This window comes from Heloderma suspectum, chromosome 4, assembly GCF_057233095.1.
Source record: "Heloderma suspectum isolate Gila_16-S chromosome 4, 16-S_ref, whole genome shotgun sequence".
In the NCBI taxonomy this organism is placed as follows: Eukaryota; Metazoa; Chordata; class Lepidosauria; order Squamata; family Helodermatidae; genus Heloderma; species Heloderma suspectum.
Window position 1 is genome coordinate 287,642,892 of NC_139461.1, and position 24,107 is coordinate 287,666,998.

The 24,107-nt window shown below is 41.3% G+C and overlaps 1 protein-coding gene across 1 annotated transcript in view; it reads left to right on the plus strand.

The window, feature by feature from the left end:
* PTPN1 (protein tyrosine phosphatase non-receptor type 1) overlaps positions 1-24,107 on the plus strand; it is a 101,637-nt gene that overhangs the window by 55,722 nt on the left and 21,808 nt on the right. The window contains exons 2-4 of the mRNA XM_084854148.1: positions 14,786-14,876; positions 18,454-18,554; positions 21,680-21,778. Of these exons, the coding sequence (XP_084710274.1) occupies positions 14,786-14,876; positions 18,454-18,554; positions 21,680-21,778 (291 nt within the window). The remainder of the gene's footprint in view (positions 1-14,785; positions 14,877-18,453; positions 18,555-21,679; positions 21,779-24,107) is intronic.

Genomic DNA, 24,107 nt, shown 5'->3' on the forward strand with positions numbered 1-24,107 from the left:
GTTGCAATGGTGTCTACTTGAGTCCCTGTGGAGAAAGCTCATGTACAGATCTGTGCTGCACTAAACTTGCTGCAATTGGGAAATTTCTGTGAAATCTGCCTCCATGTTTAATGGGGTTTGTTTATTTAATGGATCTTTAGATTGCCATTCAGGATTAATTATCCTCCATGGAAGTGTGATGATGGGCCTCCTCAAAGCAATGTTTCTTCCGTCCCCAGTTGTGTACTTTTATTCTGTACACTGTAATGAGAGATAGAGATAACTGATTGCAAGGGAAAAAGAAAATGTAGTGCGTGCTTCTCTCTCTCCCTGCTCAGCTATTTGAAGAGCTTCATGAAGAAGAAATGGATGGAGGAAGTGTTAGCAGTGATTCACAGTCTTAAACTGAATACCATCTTGATTTTGTTTTATGAATATACCAGGAGATTAAATTATGTTTGCAATTTGCTCATACTTAAAGGAATACATTACAAAATGGTGAAACTCTACAGCAAGCATTAACTTTTGTTTCACAGGGCAAGGAGCTGCTAGATCTTAACTATTTTTCAACTGTGCAATATTAACTCCAAACATACCAGCTGTTCTCGGTGTGAAACAGGCAGCATTCCTTGTACACAGATACTCTTCATTCTAAAAGCTTATTCTGACTGATGAAAGAATATGGCCTGTGGAAAACAGACAATTGTCCCGTTCTCAACTTACAAATGGAGCACAACTTTCATAGACTCCTTTGTTAATGGACAGTTGCAGTTCAGCTGCCATAGCTTCTATAGACACTCATTAATCTCTGTTTGACATGCCCCACAGCTCATGGTCCTGCCAAATTGTCTGAAAAGCTCAGCAATACTTTAAATGCTTCATGCAGGTATAACAATGATGGTTTGTTTTCCTTAACTACAGCTAAGTGTTATGTCTGAATGTTTAAACCATGGTTAAAGATTGGCCACAAACCATTATGTGAAATTATTGTTTAATTAGCTGTGGTTAACTGTTACATCTACACCAAGAAAACTATGGTTAAGGCGTCTGCTTGCAGGTCTTGCTGGATGTCCCCATATGTGTGGGGGGAAAGGGAGAGAGCCTCCAGATACAAAGCAACATGTTTATTGAGGCCAGTGCATGCACCTAGAGGCTTCCTCTTCTTTCTTTTGCATTTGGTGCCTTCCCATATCTTTCATCTTCATATATATACCCTAGAACGCTAGGACAGATCATGTCTCTACAAGCTGAACCATGGTAGTTTGTGGTGATCCTTCAGAGCTCTAGCCAAGGACCTGGCACACTCACCCCTTGCCTCACAGAGATTTTTGGTGATCCGCACATGCCTCAAGGGGTGGGTTGAGCACCTTCATGTTCTGTTCTTTGACCTCCACAACAGCAGCAGCTCAAGGAACTTGGGTGCAGTTTCTCTTTATATCTTTTTATTATTTTGTAAATTCTAGTTGAGTGGGGCAATGCCCTGCACCATTTGTCTGAAAGGGAAGGGTGTATGCAAAGCATGTGCTGTACCACAGCCCCTCCCCATGATCTTAATGATGGTGGTGGAAAATACTTCATTGCATTCATGTAATGCGTTGAGCTTTTGAAGGTCGGTTACATGAAGGAGGAAATTGGTTCTCTGTTGCTTCAGAGAGGATGACCTCAAACCAACAGGTTCATATCGCCTTTTAATACTTTTGTGGCACTGACTGCACAAATAAAACTCTTAATACAATTACTTGTTACTCCCTGCCACCCTTCCATTTCAAATGGATTTTATTATATTTAGCGGTATATAAATATTCTATTTATATAAATAAATATATAAATAAATAAACAAGTGCTGTGTCCTTTCATGGACAACAATTTTATAAAAAAAATAAACAGGGCTTTTAAAATTTGAATGTAACATGATTCAGTATACATTAATCATTCAGGATCCTTTGTAGATGCTTTTTTTTCCCTTTCAGTTTATATAAATGTAAAAGTCTGTGTGTGTGTGTGTGTGTGTGTGAGAGAGAGAGAGAGAAGAATGCAAAAGCCTATATCGGTTTTTGGAAACTTAACCTGTTTTCCTTCTAAATTCTATAATACTGTTTTCTGCTTTTATCACATCACAGAATTATGTGACATTTGGAGCTTTTCTTTCAATGTTATAGTGTCCTGTCAGGATTCAGTCTTTCAAATAAGTGAGAGAAGTATGTGTATTTCATGCTGGAAAAGGAAGAAGCATCAGTCCGAGAGATTAATCCCCTAGAAGAGACATGGAATGAAATCAACAATATTTACCTTCTAAAATAAAATTTATTGTGGCCTAAGTTTTTGTCAGGCAGAGTCTCCTGTTTCTTATGCATGAAGTGTTGTTGTGAATGGATGTTGTGATGGCATCTGATGAAGTGGGCTCTGGCCCACAAAAGTTTATGCCACAATACATTTGTTAATCCTTGGCCAGAGCAATCCTATGGCCTCTAGACAGCATCCGGGGTGCCATAGGATGCTGCAGATCTCCTTTGCACCCATAGACAGAGCTATGGGCGCAGGAGATCCAATTGTGAATCTCCACAATGTGCACCCTGGCAGGTGCCACAGAAAGCTCTGTGGCGGCTGAGTAGGACAAGGAGGGTGGAAAGCGAGCATGCTGGTTGGCGTAGAGGGAAGGGAGGAGGAGACTCCAGGATCCTAAAGTGTCTCTGTTCCTACCCACAGGAAGGTAAGCAAATTAGATGGACTCAGAGGCCCATCTAGCTAAAAATATTTTTAAAGGAGGAATGGGAGTGAAAATGCTTCTATTGTGTTTCCCGCCCTACCTGGCTCTTGCAGGCAGGGCTTAGGATAGATGGAGGACTCTGATCTCCCTCTCTCTACAGAGTGGCAATTTGATAGAATTGCACTCTTAAGTTGCTATACTCTTTCTTGTGTTTCCTGCAGCAAATTAACACAGCTTCCTCCCTGGAATTTGTCTCTAGAGAAAGAGAAGATCTAGAGTTCAGGAAGATGAAATTGTTTTTAAAACTATATGCCCAGAAAAAAAAAAAGATTTGCTCCCGCACCTTAATCTGAAACTTGTGCAGACTTGCCCGTGGCTATTTGAATTTTGGCACACTTTTCCCAAGGATGTATTTCTTGACACTAAAGAAACCAAATAGACAGGGTTCTCAAATACGCACTAGAATTGGGCTGCAACCACAGTCATAGATTTGAACAGACAGTTTTAGCTCTGGCTCTGGCCTCTATTAGTATATCTGGATCTGAATTGAATAGTTGAATTAGTGATTTAATCTTGATACTATAACAAGCTGATTTCTTTTACTGGCATGGATTCTTGCTTGATGTTGCAAATAGCAACGCATACAGTTTTCATTTGCAAAAATATTTTAGTCTCTTCTCTGTGATACTCTGGCATTTTAGTTGCATTGGCTTTACATTTCTTATGTGCTCTCCTCTTCTCTCTCTCCCCCCATCCCCCAGCTTTCTGAACTCCAGTTTTGGAAGCATTGCGAGTAAAGTAGCAGGGTAGTAAAAGTTAGTGGTATGTGTATTTATATATATATGTTTCCCTTTAAAAGGCTGGTGTGTGTGTATATTAAATGAACTGAATTTAATACAGGTGTATTAAACCTACCGACAACATTTAATCCATTGTCCTCTGTCAAACAAATACGTTCATTGCAGCTTTTCCCTGTAAATGAAGAATAATGTGGCATGCATCTGCCTCTATAAGCTCGTTATGCACAGGACAGGTGCATAGCTCTTGGGAAAGGGCAGTTCCATTAAACTGAGGGAGGACCATGGAGGCCTGTGGATAATGAAGGAAGCTGAGTACATGCTTCTCAATGTTGTCATGGCTACACTGATAGATGGAGGGTGGACTGCCCAGTCCTTTTAGGAACATTGAATGCGGCCTAATACCCGGTCAGACTATTTGTCCATCTAGCTCAGTAGTTTTTTCTGGTGAGAGAGGAACAGGGTATCCACTAATGGTTTCATGGATAAATTACTTAAGGAGAACATGTTTTGCTGTGTTCATAGTCTTATCTATAGATTCTGGAATTTTGAATTTCTAAATTCCAGTCCACCATCTAACGGGGATCCCCAATCTTTGGGGTTGGTGGACACATTTGGAATTTTGAGAGAGTGTTGTGGGTGCTCTCACAGAATGGTTGCCATGAAGGAGACTTCCCTATTCACAAAATGGCTGCCATGGTGGGTGTGGCTGGTAACAAAACACCCATTCCCCAGAAGGTGAACTCGTGAGACTAAAAGTAAAGTAACTTTCCCCAGAACCTAAGTACGAGGCAGAGATGGGGGCTGAGCTCAAAAACACAAAACCATTTTTGAACCCATGGTTTTCTGTTTCAACACCCACTTGACAGAAGACAAACTGATGGGGCTCAGATAAAAGTAACTTGCCCAAGGAATTGAGTACAAGGCAGAAGGGGGATTTGAGCTCCAAATGCGAAATCACATATTTGCCCCCACAAAGCACAACAAAATACCTGTTTTATAGAAAGCAAACTGGTGATGCTCGGAGAAACACAAACTTCCCCACTACACACACGCACACACAACTACACACAACAAACAAATCAGTTAATACACACAGCACAGGCAAAACACCCTCATTTCCCATCCCACTCTAGCCCCCCAGGATGCTCCCTAACACCACACAGCTTACCTTTTTCTTTTTTCTGAGCATTTGGGCACACTGAACCCATGTGGAGTCCAGAGGCATTCTTGGAAATAAAGATTGCAGTGGAGGCCAGCACTTCATTTTGCAGCATGCAAGCTTCCCAGTTAACTTTTTTTTTTTAATTAAAAAAGCCCTTTGAGAATAAAATAAAAATCAGGAAGGAGAAAAGAATTTGGTGAGCACCAAAAAAGGTGTTTGTGGGCACACTGATGCCCATGGGCACCACATTGGAGATTCCAGATCTATCTGATATTAAGATGTATTAGTTTGAAATGAAATTGTTTAATGTGATTGCGCTAATTTAAGGGGTGTGTAATCTGTATCCTTACAAAGCTGTCTTCCGTTGAGTCGGGCATTAGTCCATGTAGCTAGGAGCAAATATCCAAGGTCTCTTTTCCAGTCCCATTACATGATATCCTTTTAGCTGTAGATCTCAGGAACTGAACCTGGGACTTTGCATGTGTGCAAAGCACATGCCGTGTCACTGAGCAGTGCCCTCTGTTTGATGCCCTATACCAATCTAAGGGAGTAGATTTCTTCTCCAGCTTGCAACTCAAATTAGGTATTGCGATAGCTTTTGTTAGATAAGTTACATCATGTTTCTGTGCTTTTACAGACAGCTTTTGTGTCTGCCTTTTGTTTCTTGTATCATGATTGCACAGTAGGGAAGCTATTGTGACCACCTGGGTATTTTGCAACAGTCTATCAAATGAAGCATAAGAAAATGTGCTAGGTGTGGGAAGGATAAAAGCAGGCTATGTAGTCATGGCTGTTTAGTTAGGATCTGAATCAGAAGTTGTAAGTGTTGCAGAAGGAATTGCGTGTATGTGCACAGATGTTTGTAAGGGTTCATTAGTGTGTGCTTGCTAATTGTGTACATTATCTTATATCTGTAAGGGCTGGTCTGCTAGGTTCAGAATATTTGAAACCTTGTTTTCATATTCATTTTGGTTTGTAACCTGCCCCACCCCAGTAGCTGGAGAGTTGGTAACCTTATATTGAAACAAACACATTGCTTATAATGCCTTATTTTATTAAACACAAACCTCCTATCACCTTATTGCCAGCCTTCTAAAGCTAGCCAAAATAAGATTTGTGAGGCTTCCAGACAATGTTCAGATGGCTTTGGCAAGTTTCCAGTAGAAGGCTATTACAGAATAGAAGGGCAGATGCCGACAACCCATCTGTGTGCCCTTGCTGTCCTAACTTGGGCACAGATGGTAGACTTTGGGCAGAACAACACTCACTTGTCCAGTGTCAACATGGTGTGATGAACAGAAGGGAATAAGACTTCTGTACAAGCCCTTTTCCAAGTGCTGACATGATTTAACAGTTCTGCCTAGTTTGCATACTGATGGCTGTGTATTTCAGCACCCTGGCTTATTGCCTGTAGTCACGAATTGCTGCTTATGTTGCTTCATTACAACGTGTCAAATTACTTCTGTAGTACTGAATCAGCAAGGGGCTTTCTAGGAAAGCCACATTATAAGGGTACTCATATAGAGGTACGATTACAGTTGCTTATTTACTTCCCCACCATATTAAAAGGCAATACTCAGTAGCCGAGCTAGTTAAAATGTACAAGAATCAAAACTCTTTGCTATCCATTCCTCATTGTAAGATTTTATCTCTCCCCAAAGAACTTCACACAAAGCTTTATCTGATCAAAAGTGTTAGTATCATGTGCTTGTGTGGAAGGGGGTGGTGGTAACTGGCTGCTTCACTTACATGCCAAATAATGCTTTCATTCTGTCTGCTAGGTTTTAAGAATATAGTTTGATTTTTTTTCCACCTGCATTTTTGCCACTTTAGATTGATGCTTTACCTGAACACATGTAGTTCCTAGTACTGCAATTTCAGTATCTTGAATTCATCTATATTTTTCTTGTGGCCGGGTCTTTGCTAGACTTTCTATCTAACTTTGCCATTGTAGTGTTTGTGATTCTACTTAACAAACTGTTATGCACTGGGTATCATATTGATTTTTGAAATTATTCTCTTATTGATTTGATGATTTATCCATTTTTGTAATGAGTTTAATTGTTATGTTTATATCTATTGCAAACCCACTTTAAATGCAGTAATTGCAGAAAAGGGGGATATAAAATAAATTGGACTTGACTTCTTTACAGTGCGTCATGATTATTGTAGTGTCATCTTAAAATTTTTGCCACTTTAGGGCAAACGACTGAATCAATATGAAGTCAGCCAGCATAAAGAATGTCTGCTTAATGTGAAGCCTTTAACAACTTCACTAATATGAATGGCAAATACTGATTCTTTAAAATCAACTTTCAGATTGGACATAGCATGGGATTTTGTTTTATTTTCCAAGAAGAAGATAAGAACATAAGATATTAGTAAACTGTAGCACAGGGATGCAGGAACCTTTTCAGCCCATGGAAAACCTTCTGGGGATGTATACCAGCCATGGGCAGGGGCCAGATGTAGGCAGAGCCAGTGCTACCCATTCATTCCTCCCTCACATGTGAGATGGACTTGACGGAAAGCACTCCTGGACATGGTAGGAAAAAAGAGGGCTCTGGGATCACTGCCAGGGGCAAGAGTACTTCCAGCTATACTGCCAGGGCAATATCATCAGTAACGAGCACCCAAACCATCAACCCTTCCATCCTGTTGGCATTCGCTTGTCCTCTACACCAGCTGTTCCAGTGGCTTCATGTTTAAGAATAGGGGAGATGAAACTGAACACTGCAAGATACTAAGGAATTGCACCTATGAGGAGTACAGGCAGTTTCCCAAACTGACAGACCCTTTTAGATCTGTCACTTGAATTTGTACCATACTTTTACACCAGCAGTTCACGAGCATTTGGCAGTCCACTCTGATGCATCTGGAAGCTCTAGCAAGAGAATGATGGGTGACCGTATGCCTCTTTCTGCTCTCTTCATTCTCAGTCTAAAGATCCCTGATGTGTATCTTTAAGCAGACTTCTTGCTCATGAAGGAAACGAGAAGCTATTCAATTTAGATTTACTAGAAAGATACCAGGGGTGGGGAAGAGCAATCTGTCACCTCTCAGCTGCTTCTTCCTCCCAATTCACAAGCTTCTTTCCTATGCACAAGCTACCATAGCTATCTTTCCTAAATGATTCAAGCACATGAGATTATTGGTGTCCTATTACTCATGCTGAAAATGCACAAGTATTTTAACATTGGAAAATTTCGGTTGCTTCTCTTTCAAGTTTTCTGCTACTTGACATTATGTTGAAAAAGCCACCTTTTTCTTGGAATAATGGGCTGTTTGTAACGGGGGTATGTGGTAAATTTATGCCTGGGCTGTACAACTTGCAAATGTAGGTGGGGGCCTTGTAGAATTTGGATGCTCCTCTAAAACAAATAAACATCATCCAACAGAGAAAGTTAGGCTAAGTTAGGCTAGAATTCCTTTCCCTAGCATCTCGTTTCCTATATGGAGGATTTTATTTTATTTTGTATGAGAGAACATTCAGTCATAGGAACATAAGAAGCTGCCTTACACCAAGTCAAGCCCTTGGCCCATCTAGCCCTGTATTGCTGACACTGACTGGTAGAGGCTCTCCATGGTTTCAGACAGGATTTTTTCCAGCCCTTACCTGGAAAAGTAGGGGATCAAACCTGGGAACTTCTGCATACAAAACATGTGTTCCTACCACTGAGCCACAGCCCCTCTACTTTCATGTGAGCCCCACCAGCAGTCTTGGAAGGGATCTATCCCACGCACCAAACTGCCACTTCATTGGCCTTATTTTCACTTCTTGTAATTCATCGGTATTCAGTGGAAGTAGTTCTCAGTATAACAGATCTCTTTTATTATAATTCTGTGCTTTGACCATCATAAACCTATGATAGAGTTGAAGACACTGCCTAATTAGAGAGAAGGATAGGGAGCAACAAATTATAAAGGGGGTTGTCGGTACGATATAAAAAAATAAAAATCTGCTCCTTAGAATAATCTAGGCCAGGGATAGCTAGACAGGCCTGTCGGTCACATCCAACCTCTGAAGCAATTTTAACTGGTTTTCAGTGTTGTTGTTGTTGTTCAGTCATTCAGTCGTGTCCGACTCTTCGTGACTCCATGGATCATAGCATGCCAGGCCTTCCTGTCCTGCGCTCTCTCCCGGAGTGTGCTCAAGTCCATATTCATTGCATCAGTGATGCTATCTAGCCATCTCATCCTCTGCCGTCCCCTTCTCCTTTTGCCTTCAGTCTTTCCCAGCATCAGGGTCTTTTCCAGAGAGTTTTCTCTTTGCATTAGGTGGCCAAAATATTGGAGCTTCAGCTTCAGTATCTGTCCTTCCAGTGAGCACTCAGGGTTGATTTCCTTTAGGATGGACTGATTTGACCTCCTTGCAGTCCAGGGGACTCGTAACAGTCTTCTCCAGCACCACAGTTCGAAGGCATCAATTCTTCGGCGCTCAACCTTCCTTATAGTCCAGCTCTCACAGCCATATGTTACTACTGGGAAAACCATAACTTTGATTAGATGGACCTTTGTCGGCAAGGTGATGTCTCTACTTCTTACTATGCTGTCTAGGTTTGCCATAGCTTTCCTCCCAAGGAGCAAGCGTCTTTTAATTTCATGGCTACAGTCACCGTCTGCGGTGATCTTGGAGCCCAAGAAAATAAAATCTTCACTGCTTCCATTTCTTCCCCTTCCATATGCCAGGAAGTGATGGGGCCAGATGCCATGATCTTCGTTTTTTTAACGTTGAGTTTCAAACCAGCGTTTGCACTCTCCTCTTTCACCCTCAACAAGAGGCTCTTGAGATCCTCTTCGCTTTCTGCCATTAGGGTGCTATCGTCTGCGTATCTGAGGTTGTTGATAATTCTCCTGGTACCCCATCTCTTTAAGAATTTGCCACAGTTTGTTGTGATCCACACAATCAAAGGCCTTAGCATAGTCAATGAAGCAGAAATAAACGTTTTTCTGGAATTCTCTTGCTTTCTCCATGATCCAGCGAAAGTTGGCGATTTGATCTCTAGTTCCTCTGCCTCTTCAAAACCCAGCTTGTACTTCCGGTAGTTCTTGGTTCGCATACTGCTGAAGCCTAGCTTGCAGGATTTAGAGCATAACCTTGCTGGCATGTGAAATGAGCGCACTTGAACAGCAGTTTGAACACTCTTTGGCGTTGCCCTTCTTTGGAATTGGAATGTAAACTGACCTTTTCCAGTCTTGTGGCCACTGTTGAGTGTTCCAAATTTGTTGGCATATTGAGTGCAGCACTTTAACAGCATCATCTTTTAGGATTTTCAATAGCTCAGCTGGAATACTGTCATCTCCACTAGCTTTGCTGTTAGTAATGCTTCCTAAGGCCCACTTGACTTCACTCTCTAGGATGTCCGGCTCAAGTTCAGTGAGCGCACTATCATGGCTATCAGGGACATTCAGATCTTTCCTGTATAGTTCTTCTGTGTATTCTTTCTACCTCTTCTTAATCTCATCTGCTTCTGTTAGGTCCCTACCTTCTTTGTCCTTTGTCATGCCCATCTTTGCAGAAAACGTTCCCTTGAGATCTCCGATTTTCTTGAGGAGATCTCTAGTCTTTCCCATTCTGTTGTTTTCCTCAATTTCTTTGCATTGTTCATTTAAGAAGGCCTTCTTGTCTCCCCTTGCTATTCTCTGGAACTCTGCATTCAGTTGGATATATCTTCCCCTTTCTCCCTTGCTTTTCGCTTCCCTTCTTTCCTCAGCTACTTGTAAAGCCTCATCAGACAGCCACTTGGCTTTCTTGCATTTCTTTTTCTTTGGGATGGATTGAGTTGCTGCCTCCTGAACAATGTTACGGACCTCCATCCATAGTTCCTCAGCCACTCTGCCTATCAGGTCTAATCCCTGAAATCTATTCATCACCTCCAATGTATATTCATAAGGGATATGATTTAGGTCATACCTGAATGGTTTAGTGGTTTTGCCTACGTTCTTCAATTTAAGCCGAAATTTTGCAACAAGAAGCTCATGATCTGAGCCACAGTCAGCTCCAGGTCTTGTTTTGACTGACTGTATAGAGCTTCTCCATCTTTGGCTGCAAAAGACATAATCAATCTGATTTCGATATTGACCATCTGGTGATGTCCCTGTGTAGAGTCACCTCTTGTGCTGTTGGAAAAGAGTGTTTGCTATGATCAGCGTGTTCTCTTGGCAAAACTCTATTAGCCTTTGTCCTGCTTCATTTTGTACACCAAGGCCATGCTTGCCTGTTATCCCGGTGATTTCTTGACTTCCTACTTTAGCATTCCAATCCCCTATGATGAAGAGGACATCTTTTTTTGGTGTTAGTTCTAGAAGGTGTTGTAGGTCTTCATAGAACCGATCAACCTCAGCTTCTTCGGCCTCAGTGGTTGGGGCATAGACTTGAATTACTGTGATGTTGAATGGTTTGCCTTGGATTCGTACTGAGATCATTCTATCATTTTTGAGATTGTACCCCACTACTGCTTTTCCCACCCTTTTGTTGACTATGAGTGCTACTCCATTTCTTCTCAGGGATTCTTGCCCACAGTAATAGATATGATGGTAGGCTGAATTAAATTCGCCCATGCTTGTCCATTTTAGTTCACTCATTCCCAAGATGTCGATGTTCAATCTTGCCATCTCATGTTTGACCACCTCCAGCTTACCTTGATTCATTGATCTGACATTCCAGGTTCCTAAACAATATTGTTCTTCACAGCATCGGATTTTCTTTTCACCACCAGACACATCCACAGCTGAGTGTCCTTTCGGCTTTGGCCCAGCCGCTTCACTCTTTCTGGGCTACTTGGAAATACCCTCTGCTCTTCCCCAGTGGTATATTGGACACCTTCCGACCTGACGGGCTCATCTTCCGGCGTCATCTCTTTTAGCCTTGTGATATGTTCCATGGGGTTTTCTTGGCAAGAATACTGGCGTGGGTTGCCATTTCCTTCTCCAGTGGACCACATTTTGTCAAAACTCTCTGCCATGACCTGTCCGTCTTGGGTGGCCCTGCACGGCATAGCTTATGGCTTCACTGAGTTACGCAAGCCCCTTCGCCACAACAAGGCAGTGATCCATGGAGGGATTCAGTGTTGTTCAGTGTGATGCCCTAATCAAGAAGGTCTTTTTTTCACAGTAGAATTGTGACAAAAAGAAGCAATGACTCTTCAGTCACGAGTGTCTTCTATAAATGTGGGTTCATGCTCATCCTTGGAAAGATATGGACTGATGCCAATCTTTCTCTTGAGAAGATCTTTCAGAAATTGCATTTGTTCCTCGACTTCCATTGTTGACACCCTTTTGCCAGAGTTCACGTGTTCCATACTTGTGAAGCCTTTACTGCCAAGACTTTATTTTGGACTCTGACTTTGTGCGTGGAAGGAGGGGGTGTCCAGCCCTCCAGGCCGCAGAGGCTACTAGTGTCTGCATTGGTAGATCACTGAGCATCCCCCATAGGAAGCTGCCTTATACCAAGTCAGACTATTGCTTCATCTAGCCTGGTATTGTTGTCACTGACTGGCAGCGGCTCTCCAGGATCTCAAGCAGGATTCCTTCCAAGCCCTACCTCGAGAAGGCGGGGATTGAACCTAGACCTTCCGCATGCAAAGCATATGCTCTACCATTAAGCTAAGCCACCCCTCACCCTCAGTCTGTGATCCTTTAGGAGGAGTGCAGCGCCTCTAGAGTAGGCTAAGCACCACTTAGCTGGGGAGATGAATCACTTACCAACTGTACCTCATTTTATCGGTATTGAGCTTCAATGTATTGTCTGTTAGCCAGCCAGGCACTGATTCAATACTCTGACTACCTTACTGCATTAAATGAAAAGGAGAATTATAGTTAGGTGTCATCTACATAGTGATGACATTTCATTCCTTGTCTCCAGAATACCTCACACAGTGGCCAGTTTTGTACGATTACCGGAGCCAGCCCAATGGGTTGTGGTGTGTGCCAGCCAGCAGGCAGTCGTGAGAACTGTGAAAACTTTCTGTGTCATGAGAACCTGGCAAGGATGGCTTATGTGAAGGTTAAACAATCCTTGCGTAACCCTAAAACACCCCAAAGGCTATGCGACGGTTGTTTAACCCTCACATAAGTCACCCTTGTCAGGTGGCACCCTTGCCAAATGGCACGACCCAATAAGCCATGGAGACCAACTGCTTTGGCTTCAATATTCAAAATGGCCACCAGCATGCACTGCAACCCAGCGTGACTAAAATAAGCCATGGTGGGCTGAGGTGATTGTGTGAACCAGCCCAGCAATTACATGTAGATGTTAAAAATCAGGGGGATAAAATAGAACCCCAAAGCATAAATGCCAAGAACTTTAGTAGAAATATCCCAGCACCAAATGTCTGGAATTGGCCATCCATGTATGGGTGGGCCCTCTGAGAAGCAGTACCCCAATGCCCAACCTGAAAACCTCTCCAGTAGTCCAGGAGAACCAACAGGATTGAACTCCCCAATGTCTCTCCCAGCAAAGGTCATTCTATTGTGCAACCAAGGCAGTTTCCATCCCAAAACCAGGCCTGAAACTGAGTTGAAATGGATCTGGAAAATTAGTCTCATCTGAGAGTGCTTGGAGTTGGCCAGTAAGCTCCTGCTTGAGCACCTTGCCTAGGAAGGAAATGTTAGCCACTGACCAGTAGTTGTTCACATCTTCTTTCAGTAGTGGTCATTTCACAGCCTCCTTAAGTGGTACTCTAACACTGGAGAACTAATTTTACCATACTTGAGAAATGTTATAGAAGTGTATCTGTAAGAGAATTTGCTAGACCAAAGGTGGGCAGAAAGTAGCTCTCCAGAAGTTCTGGACTTCAACTTCCAGCATTCCTGACCATTGGCCATAGTGGCCTGGGAATTGAAGCCCAAAACATCTGGAGATCTGTCTTCTGCCCACCCCTATGCTAGATCACTTGTAATTCCAGTACTTGACAGAGCTGTCTGTAGTCTGCCACAGTATGTGTGTTCTGGGAGGGGGATGGGGGCGGATACGACTCCAGTCTGGCACTAAATCTTCATTATGTCTAAAGACAAAGGAAAACAAAGTGAACTTGTGTGGCATTCATGAAGTTGCCTTACATTTATTTAGTTAACAAAATAAATCAAAAATGGCTTCACTCCAAGCCTAGTGGAAAATGATGCAGTTTGGCCCAGCATTTTGTTTAATTTTCTTGGATGGCCTTTTAAATCTGAGCTTTACAGTTCATTTTGTACATACATGATCCCCATCCTGGGATTTCTTAAGTTTCCTTATACCCGCTAGGGTTTTTGTTTTGTTTTTTGTTAATGCCTCAAGTGAAAATCATGCAACTTCTCTCTCTTTCTGCTTCGTAATCTGCACAATGTCTGCTGTATTTATTTACTTTTTACGCTGTGTACTTTCTGCATGAAGCTCCTGTCATATGTCACACGGATTTGATTTATATTGAGGTGGCACAAAAAGCTTCCATTTTGTTACTTCCAGGGAGTGTTGAATTATTTGTGAGATGCAAAAGAGACAAGCAGCTGCTGGAGACGTTGGGTGGCTCTGTCTGTGATATATCTGGAACTGTGGGGTTGCCTTGATGCACAGAACGCATTGAGTACAAAGGGGTTTTGACATCTGCAGCTCCAGCACAGCTTGCTGATGATTCGAGAAAACTTGTGTTCTTATCTCAACTAAACATTTGCAGCCTTTAGCTATTAATACGTATTTATGAAATGGTGGCTTATAGGATACTGAAGGACAAGAGTGTATTTACAGATATCCCTGTTTAACTGCTCTGCTTACTTTACTGAGTTATTTGCAGTTAAATGAGGCCCACTCCGGTGTATTTTGTTTTGGCAGTGAAATCATTTTTAGTGTTGTATATCACATAAAACATAGTCCATTCTAATCGTCCAAAGCCTTTTTTGGTGACCATGTATAACCATACTGACAGCCTGTAATATGAGCTTGAATCCTCCCAAGAAACATTCTTACTACCTTTAATCTGAAACCTTGAAATATTTGCCGTGCAAATTCTCCAAGCAGAATCAAGTACTGTGATAAGTCAACAGGTTTCAGTGGTTTTTCTGAACCAGCAAAACCAAAGCAAAGAAATGATACAGATTGAACTATGACTCCTCCTTGTAAACTGGTAGCATGTACAAATAACTAAATTTATTTCCTTCCAGGACATAAGACATGAAGCTAGTGACTTTCCATGCAAAGTGGCCAAACTTTCCAGAAACAAAAATCGCAACAGGTACAGAGATGTCAGCCCCTGTAAGTATCATGTCCCTTTAAATTCATTTAAGTAGGTTGATTACCTCTTACAGGTTACTGTTTTTATAAAAGGAGTAGGGATGTATGGACTGTGTAAAATCTGCTCCATCTGTGTTTCATGGATCGTCAGGCGCCTTTTGTTCTGTTGTCCACTCACAGATGGACGCGTTTTTTTTTCGTCATGCAGAAAAATACGCAAATAATTACATAAGAGATTTTGTAACAGCCTACATAATCTAACTTAATATGGAACATTTAGCATGCTGTCTCCCATTCCGTTCAACTTTTCCTCAGCAGAAACTTACATATTTTCCTACAAATAAATATGCGTAAATTTCATGAAAGTTAAAAAGAACATGCAAAAGTCCATGGGCTCCATGCAGCGGATTCCGCAAGTCAGATTCTGAGAAATCTGAGCTCATTTTAGTCTGTCTTGAATTTCTCCAGCATCCCTAAAAAGGAGTCTTTAAAAACTAATGGAGCTGTTCAGATATAATGCCAAACCATTATGTGGAGGAATTTGGCTGGACCTTTCGACTCATGTCCCCAATCCTCCCTTTCTCCAAGGAAGGATTGGGGACATGAGTCGAAAGCTCCAGCCAAGTTCCTGCCTCCTCTCCCGGTTTGAGGCAAACCATATGTTGCTGGTTTAGTCCAAACTGGCAAACTATAGTTAGTGCTTAGCCTGGAAACTCAGATTGTAAACCAGGGTTTGATCCCAAATTTCCATGGATTAGTGATGTTATTTTTGCATGTGCATTACACATGAAATAATTTTGTTCTATGTTGGAGGTAGGAGAAGGATAGTATGTAGAAAAGATTATGTAGATGAGTTAAGCTTATCTAAGGCAGAAGTGCTTGCAAGCATGGACCAATGCCATTTGCTATCTTTCACTATCTATTTTGTGCCTGTTTTCCTGGGTCTCCAGAACACTCATTTATTCTGTCAAGCAATTCAAGCTAAAACTTTATTGTTTCCAATATACATAGCTTTTTAAAAAATCTGGTGCTTTAAATAGCATTTCCAAAATTGATGCTTCTGGTATATTTTGATAATGTACCAAAATATCCCTGCTGGGTTGTCAGGTAGCCATTACTTGTCATTAAACAGAGATGCGCAAAGCAGAGAAATTCACAAGTGGCGCAAACAGCGTTGTTCACGGACAAAGGTAGATAAATCCGATTTGTTCAAAGTTATGGACAACTTGCAGTATACCCATTCCCCTCCTCTTCTCAACTCTCTCCAGACCACCAGCTTTCATGTCATGCAAATGTTTCGTGCCAAGGATGAGACATTTGTGCCTTGGATATCAGGCCCAGTGATGTCGGTTTTATGGAAATGTTGAATTGGAAAATCTTCCTGTACGAATCAGGGTAATTTGCATAGGAAAAAAATCAGTTTTCAGTGGATTTTTTTTTTAACGCCCTAGAGAGAAAATCAAGTTTGGCATATTTATTTCACTTGTATTTAGTAAACATCAGAGCTATAAAAAAAGTACCGCATGTTAATTTTTTGCCCCACTATATCACAAGTATTTTATATGAAATATTTGAGGGGGGAAATTAACGCACACAGTGAGTCGGTTCACACGATCATGCGTGCCGTTGTGAATATTCAAGCTGCTTCAGGCAGTCGCTGCAGCTTCTCGTGATGTGTGAACCCAAGCCACCATGCCCAGGTTTTCATGTCACGATAAGCCGCGGTGCCTGCCTGACACAGCTGAAACATTCACAATAATGACAGGCATGCACCGCAACCCACTATGACTTACTTAAGCCAGTTCAATGTGATTTCAATGTTATTATATGTAGAAATGTGTATTGGAATACTTGAAAAAATATAAAGGCAATACCATGTACTTTCCTTAGAATGTAAGGCTGATGTTGTTCAAATTTTTAAAAAAACAAAGGTGCTGAAAACAGCTGAAACACTAATAAATGTTAGCAACTGAAAGGAACGGTGTGAGATATGTTGACAACAACCTGATACTGCAACTTGCTTAGTACTGTATTTGCAGTTGGCATGTATTCATTGTTGGTAATGAACTTATGAAATTGAATGTTTGCATGGAAAAAGAAAGCATTGGAAAATTTTCTGCCCCATATTGCTGCATCCTGGTATGTTGGCAGTGCTGATAATACAGAAAAGTGTATCTGAGCATGTGTAGGTTGCCTGTCTTTCACCACTGAGTAAGCTCAGCCTATCCCCATGCACTGAGCAATGCTTCCAGATGGGATTGCATGGTTTTCAAGGCAAGCATGAGCACCGACACTTTGGTTTTTTAGAAGTTAAGCAAAGATCTAGGTTGCTTGATCTGCTAGATCAGCCCCCAAAGCCTATCGAGTCCAGCATTGCGTTTTCCAGACTGGTCAACCAGATGTCTCCAGAAAGCCCACAAGCAGGGTACCAAATCAAGAACCGTCTCCTGCTGTTCTGCTCCAGCAGCTGGTATTCAGAGGGATGCTGCCTATGAATATGTAGGTAGCATATAGCCATTGATAGTGTTAGCCTCCATGAATGTTTCTGACTCCCTTTTAAAGCCATGGAACTAGTAGCCGTCACCACTTCTTGTGGCAGTGAGTTCTATTTGTATTCCACCCCTCCTCCAGGAAACTTAGAGCAGCATATATGGGGCTATCTCATTTTATCATAACAACCCTAGGCTGAGAGATGATGAGTAGGGATTTGAAACAAAGTCGTAATGCAATTTTGTAGCTGCTCAGCTCCAAATGCATAGTAATGACCATCTACATCTCATGAAAACTTTTTTTTATTGTCATGTAAACTACAGTCACCCATCTCCTATTTACATTGAAGTTGAAGATACAGTATGTTCATGTACTAGAAAACCTCCACAATCACTTAATAGACTAAAAATCTGTTGAGTCTTCCAGGAAAACTCAATAGAAGCTATAATGTTGCACGTAATTTTGCTTACTGATCAGTTCTAGGAGTTCTTTTTGTGGTAACCACCATTGATTTTGTTTGTTTTAGAAGATATGACTTCCAGTCAGTTTGGTTTTCCTGTAAAATGTGGGGATTCTTCTATATCTGTGTAAGCTAAATAGAGCAAACTTCAGATCTTTAAAAATGGAGTGCAGTTACTGTCAAAGTGGTTTGGATATTGATAATAGCTGGGTGGGTTAGGAGAAACATTAACTGAATAAAAGATATATAACAATGCAGGACAAGAGAAGATTAAGTTTTTCAATTGAGATTCTGATTCCTTCTGAGAATATAAGCAATGACTTGATTTTTTAAAAGCTTATAAAATCGTGCAACTTCAGTATGGTATAGATCTGCCTATTACTATCTAGACTGAAACTGAAATTGTGATTATTACAGCTCTATTGGTAGTATAATACCTTGTTAATCATCAGCTACTCTTCCCCTCCTCCCCCCTTGTTTCTTTTTCAAAAGAATTCTTGAGAACCCAATATAATGGTGTTTTGTGCTTTACTGTCTGGAAATGACAGATGTTCAGCCCTGCTCTTAAATAAGCTGCTTAGCATAAAATGAATAATCCACAGGTATTCCAACTGTGTTTTTTTTCTTCTTCTTCTGTTCATTCTATAGTTGACCACAGTCGAATTAAGCTGCAGCAGGGTGATAATGATTATATCAATGCTAGTTTGATAACAATGGAAGAGGCACACAGGAGCTACATCCTCACACAGGTAAGTGTTTTGGAGAGTAAGAGGGAGACAGAAAACATTTAATAGTCTTTTTTCCTGTTCCCCAGTCTTTGAAGCTCATGAGCCCATATCTTGTATGTAGCATGGTAAAGCAGGTGGAATTCATTAGTTTTCTTTATTAAATTATGAGATATAGGAACTAGGAGAAGTCAGTTGAATAGTGGGGGACCTAGCTAGAAAAGAGGTCCTGAAAGTGATCTATTATGCTGGATCCCGGGATAACTTCTGATGTGAAATATGAATTCCAAAGACTTAGGAATCCCTTCAGAACAGTGTATTTATAAGCCCTGTTTCTGTTAGTTTAGTATATGACTTTCTTAAGTGGAATAAGACTGAAAAAGTATATACAATCTTATACATGAAAGGATTTTTTTTCTTTTTGTCATCTGAATACCTAGAATTACAAATTATGGAATGATTTAAGCATTCCAATATCTTCTGTGCTCAGATACCTCTACTCAAGAGCACTAGTGCTAGGGAGTTGCTTTTTCTTCACATCTTACTAGAGAGTACTTTCATGCTTTTGTGGCATAAGTAATTTAGAAGTGCAGTCTTGTCCTCCTTTTCCCTAGTTAAATAATTGGTCATGTATCAGAAGTAGTGGGGATTTTAATCCTTCCTCAATAGCTCTCAGAAACTGACCTTGTTAGGGGAGACATGAACAATTTCCAGGTGAAGTATAAGCACCTCCGTGACTCCTCCCAGCATATGTCTTTTTTTTTTTGTTGAACCAGGATCAAATCATCTACTCCCCAAAAGCACAATACAGGAAGCTGTGCGCCCCACCCTTCCTGTTGATAGTTGATGATGTGATCAATCGTGTAATTTTCTCTTTCCGAAGCTGTTTCCTTTGATAGAATCTTCTCCCCTCAGGTACTTTAAATTACTCATGTGTTCATATGGACCTGCTCCAATCCCTTTCCTTTCATTGGTTTGAGCCTGAGCTGCTAAGAGATCTAACATTGTTTTTTGTTTTTGTTTTACTCAGCTGCATATGAGGAGTCTTGAGAAATGTTAATACTGATTTGGGGAATGTCAATATGCACAAGTTGAGGGAGCCTTTCCTATGCTTTAAGTTTTATTAAAAATAAGGGCAGTAGCAGTAAACTAGAAACATCAGTAAGAAAAGTATGTGGTCACACACATGGCATGGATTGTATTGATGTCTGGCTCAACTGAAAGGTGATTGGCACAGTATTAGATCTTCAGGGGCCTATATTATGCCTCGAGAGCAGGATTTTAAATGATTTAGAAAGGCTTCTCATGAATGTGTCCTAAGTAAATGATGCTTTTGCAATACTACTCCCCAGCATGAAAATTGAGGGCAGAGTTTTTACCATATTGAAAATGGCTGTGTGAAGTCCACAGGACTCAGGATTTTGTACCAAAATAGTTATCCACCAAAAGCAAAATTCAGTTGGAGTTCCTTTCATAAATGCCGTTACGAAGTGCTACTCTAAATGTAATGAATATTTGCAGACACTGCTAATTTCTGAGATTGCGTGAACACTGTATCAATGAGTCTGGAAGGCATAACATTTGTTGAAAGGGTAGTTCTGTGGTCAGAGTCTGGGCATGAAAGTGCATCAAGAATAAGATAGTAAGGAAGGTGGCAGGCAAGGATATAAGAGGAGTGCAGACAACGCAGATGTCCCAGGGATGGGAATTTCATGTGGTGCAACCAATAGTGAAGCAGCCCTTCACTGTTTGAGCATTTTCCCAGAAGCTTTGTAAGGTTGGAAGTCATGGGTCCGTGCTCAGCCAATCAGGAGTAAAGGAACTAAGGGCACAATCCCAACTAGATAGGCAGCCGCCTCCAACCTCAGAGGCGACCACCGCAGGAGAGGCACAGGGGGATCGTTCCCTCCGCGCCTCTCCTGCCTTGCTATTTTCCTCTAGACAGCTGTTTTCAGCTGTCTAGCAGTGGGGGGGGGGCCAACCGGGAGAGGAATGTGTCATACATTGGATGTGTCATACACGCAGCTCTGCTCTCCCGGCCCCGGAACACCCCCAGCCCCACCCCTTTTCAGTTGCTCTGCGCTCCTCTTACGAGCCCGGAGGACAGGGCTTCTCCACACTGCCTCTGAGGCAGCGCAGACAAGGGGGGCAGTCAGTTTCCAGGAACCAACCTCGGTGCATGGGCTCCGAGGTCAGTTCCCAGAAATGAGCATGTCCTATGGCCCTCTAGACAGTGTCTAGTGGCCATAGGATTGCTCTCTCCGAAGCTTTTGTGGCTGATCTCCTGAGCTTGGATAGACCTAGCAGTTCCAAAATCTCTCTGGCTCCAAAATCCTAGCAATATTATTTATATTAATTCCTACAGGATACAGTGTACATTTGGTTGATATTGAGTGTCAGTTGTGGACTAATGGAACTGATGTTTAGCCACTTAACAGTCCGTCCTGTATTTTCAAGGGTCATGTCACTGCATTTGCAAGCCTTGTGGGAGCAAGTCCCATCTTTTGGTTGTTTCTTTTTTGTTGCAGCTTAAATCCTGAAAAGCTGTCTTGAAATTATAATTTAATACATCAAGACAGTGTGGATTGATCTCTAAGACACTGGTGGGAAAAGAAGAACCTTTGACCTAAAAGAGAGGTTGCATTGTAAGTGGTTAATGTAAACAGCTAGCAGGAATAGTAAACTTTTCCTGACCTTCTTTGTCAGTGCTGTGCCGAGACTTTTCATGAAATGTTAAAGACAGCTGAACTTCCTAGCAGTTAGCTTTTATTGTCCCCAGTCTCTGCAAATCATAAGTCCCATTGATTGGACAAACATCTTATATTCATCCTATGGAGTAGCATATTTGTCTTCCTTCTCGGCAAGCTGTCTTAGAACTGTTCTTTCCCATTTCGCTTCTGGCGAATAGGGAGATTGATTGCCTTGTATTTGCATAGAAACTTGTGTATGTTTAAATATTAATATTTGGCAACTTCACAATAAGAAGGGGAGGGTAGAATCACTTAAAATAATGATGCATTTTATATATCTAAAAACACAAGCCATGCACTGTCAGATTAGAACTGCTAGATAACTGTTGCTTGGCTACAGTACTCTGAACTCATACCACGTGAATATTGCTCATTCTTAAAAGTTCTGTATCTTCGCAGGGTCCTCTGCCAAATACTTGTGGTCACTTTTGGGAGATGATTTGGGAACAGAAAAGCCGTGGTGTTGTCATGCTTAACAGAGTGATGGAGAAGGGATCAGTAAGTAAATAAAAAAATTTAAAAAAAAATTCTGTTTGTTTTGGGATCATGGGCACATCATGCATGCAAATTTTAAAAATCTGGCAAAAATGTTTTTCTATTAAAAACATTTATAGAAAATTATCGAATGATGTGTATGCCTAGAGTGAAGAAAAATAGGTCTTGGTTGAGCAAAGTGGAAATATGATGGAATCTTCCAAGTTGAGAAAGTAAGTTTGCAATATGAGTGCGGTATGACTGTGCTGCAACTGAGCTCAAGGAAATTATTTCCTTAGCTTCTCTGCTGTCTCAGCATTTAGGTATAGTGAGAACAGAACATATTTATTTATTTGGATTTTATTCCACTCTTTCCTGATTTCTAGTTAGTTCATGGAGAGGTAGTAGCGAGTGTAAGGCAGAAAAGCTAATACTGAGATGAGGGACGCAAGTTACATGAACATTTTAACACTTCTAAAAATGCACCTATCATTTTTGGTGGTTTATGTTGTGCCACTTGAAAAGTTGTGAAAATATTCATGGAAGATAGATCAGTTTATGCGCATCAGCACACAAAAATAATACAGCAGCTCTGTTTGCCCTCATCATGTAGCCAGTGAGATCTGTATATTTGGGCAAGTGATTATAACATTGGCTGGGATCACACAGCAAAGAAGCCCCTTCAGGTATTTAAAAGAATGCCTCTGAAGTACCAGCATATTGAGGACCAGTGATTGCAAACAGGTGTGAAAAATGCTGGAAGGCAGAGAGAATTTGCAGACATGTTTGCACCCTTTGACATAGCCACTGTCATATTGAAAATCAAACATTGTGAACATTTAGTACAGCACTAATAGGTGTTTGAACTCCTAACAACTTGAAGTGAAACCTTTAGTGACCAAAGTTTCAGCAGTTGTCTTTTCAACCCTTTTCCTGTATGCAAAAGAAAAGCAAACTGTGTCAGTACCTGGATACATTTTTATGTGCCATGTTGTGTAAACAGACCTAAGTATTGTTATTTTCTTCAGTAAAGAGGCATTTGATCCAATTCATTTTCACAATAAGGCATCATTTATACTTTTCTGGGAATTTAAAACACATTGGTTTTTGCTTTGAGGTCCTACACTAGAAGTGGGAAACTTGTGGCCCTCCAGATGTTTTGGCCTACAACCTGCATCAGCCCTAGCCAGCATAGGCAGTGGTGTGGAATGCTGGGAGTTATCCACAAGTTGGACAACTAGAGGTCCACAAGTTGCCCACCCCAATCCTACACAGTTGAGGGGTGTAAACAGGATGCTACAAATTGAAAGTAAACCATTGACATGCTTTTTTATGATTACTTCCTATATATTAAAGACTAGAATTCTGCAGGGATTAGAGAGAATACATTTGACTTCATTCGCCCTCATGCAAGTGCTTCTGAAAAGCATGTATTTTAATGTTTATAGCAGTTGTGCCCAGAAGCACCAATCATGGTGAAGGGAAGTCTTATAGCCAGGAATGTTCATCTTCTATATGGAAGCATGGAAGCCAGTATTTCTCATATACTCTGTTCTGCTTGGCACTGACACCTGGGAATTCTCAGCAACATATGGTTTTGAAAAACAGATTTTCAGCCCTTGAGTTGGTTCAGGCAAAAGGCTCCACTTAATTCCAAGGAACCCTGGAGTTCTTCAAAAGCAAGAACATCAGTAATGGCAGGCAAGCTTTGCAGAAGGGGGCTGTAGCTCAGTGGTAGAGTACATTATTTGCATGCAAAAAGACTTGGGTTCAATCCCTGGCATCTGCAGATAGGACTGGGAGAAACTCCTGCCTGAAACCCTAGAGAGTCACTGGCAGTCAGTGTAGTAGACAATACTGAGATAAATGGGCCAATGGCTTGACTTGGTATAAGACATCTTGTCTTCCATTTTTGAGCCTCTTTCTGCACTATACAGCCCCAAGAATGTGATGACAGTGTTCTAGTTGGACTCAGTACACAGGGCAACAGTGAGACCCAGCAGGCCTGGCTATATCAGCATGCCCCATATGAACGTGCACCCAAAAACATGCCTCAGAACCACCTGCAATGTACTGGGTTTCTATGGCAAGTGTACAAGCAATCCTTGGCAGATAAGTCAATGTGGAAAGTGCTCCCTCAAGGCAGAATGTTTGAAAGTCACAGGTTCAGAAGGTTGGAGTCTCTTTGCCCTGCATAGCTTATGATAATTCATTCTCGTAATTTCCTTTCATATTCCTCTCCTTATACTTTCCTTTTGGCTATCACTTGCCCATATTTTTCTTCCTGAAACCATACTGCTCATTTAAAAACACTTTTCAGTGAAGTAGTTCAGCAAAATAAGAACAGTTTATA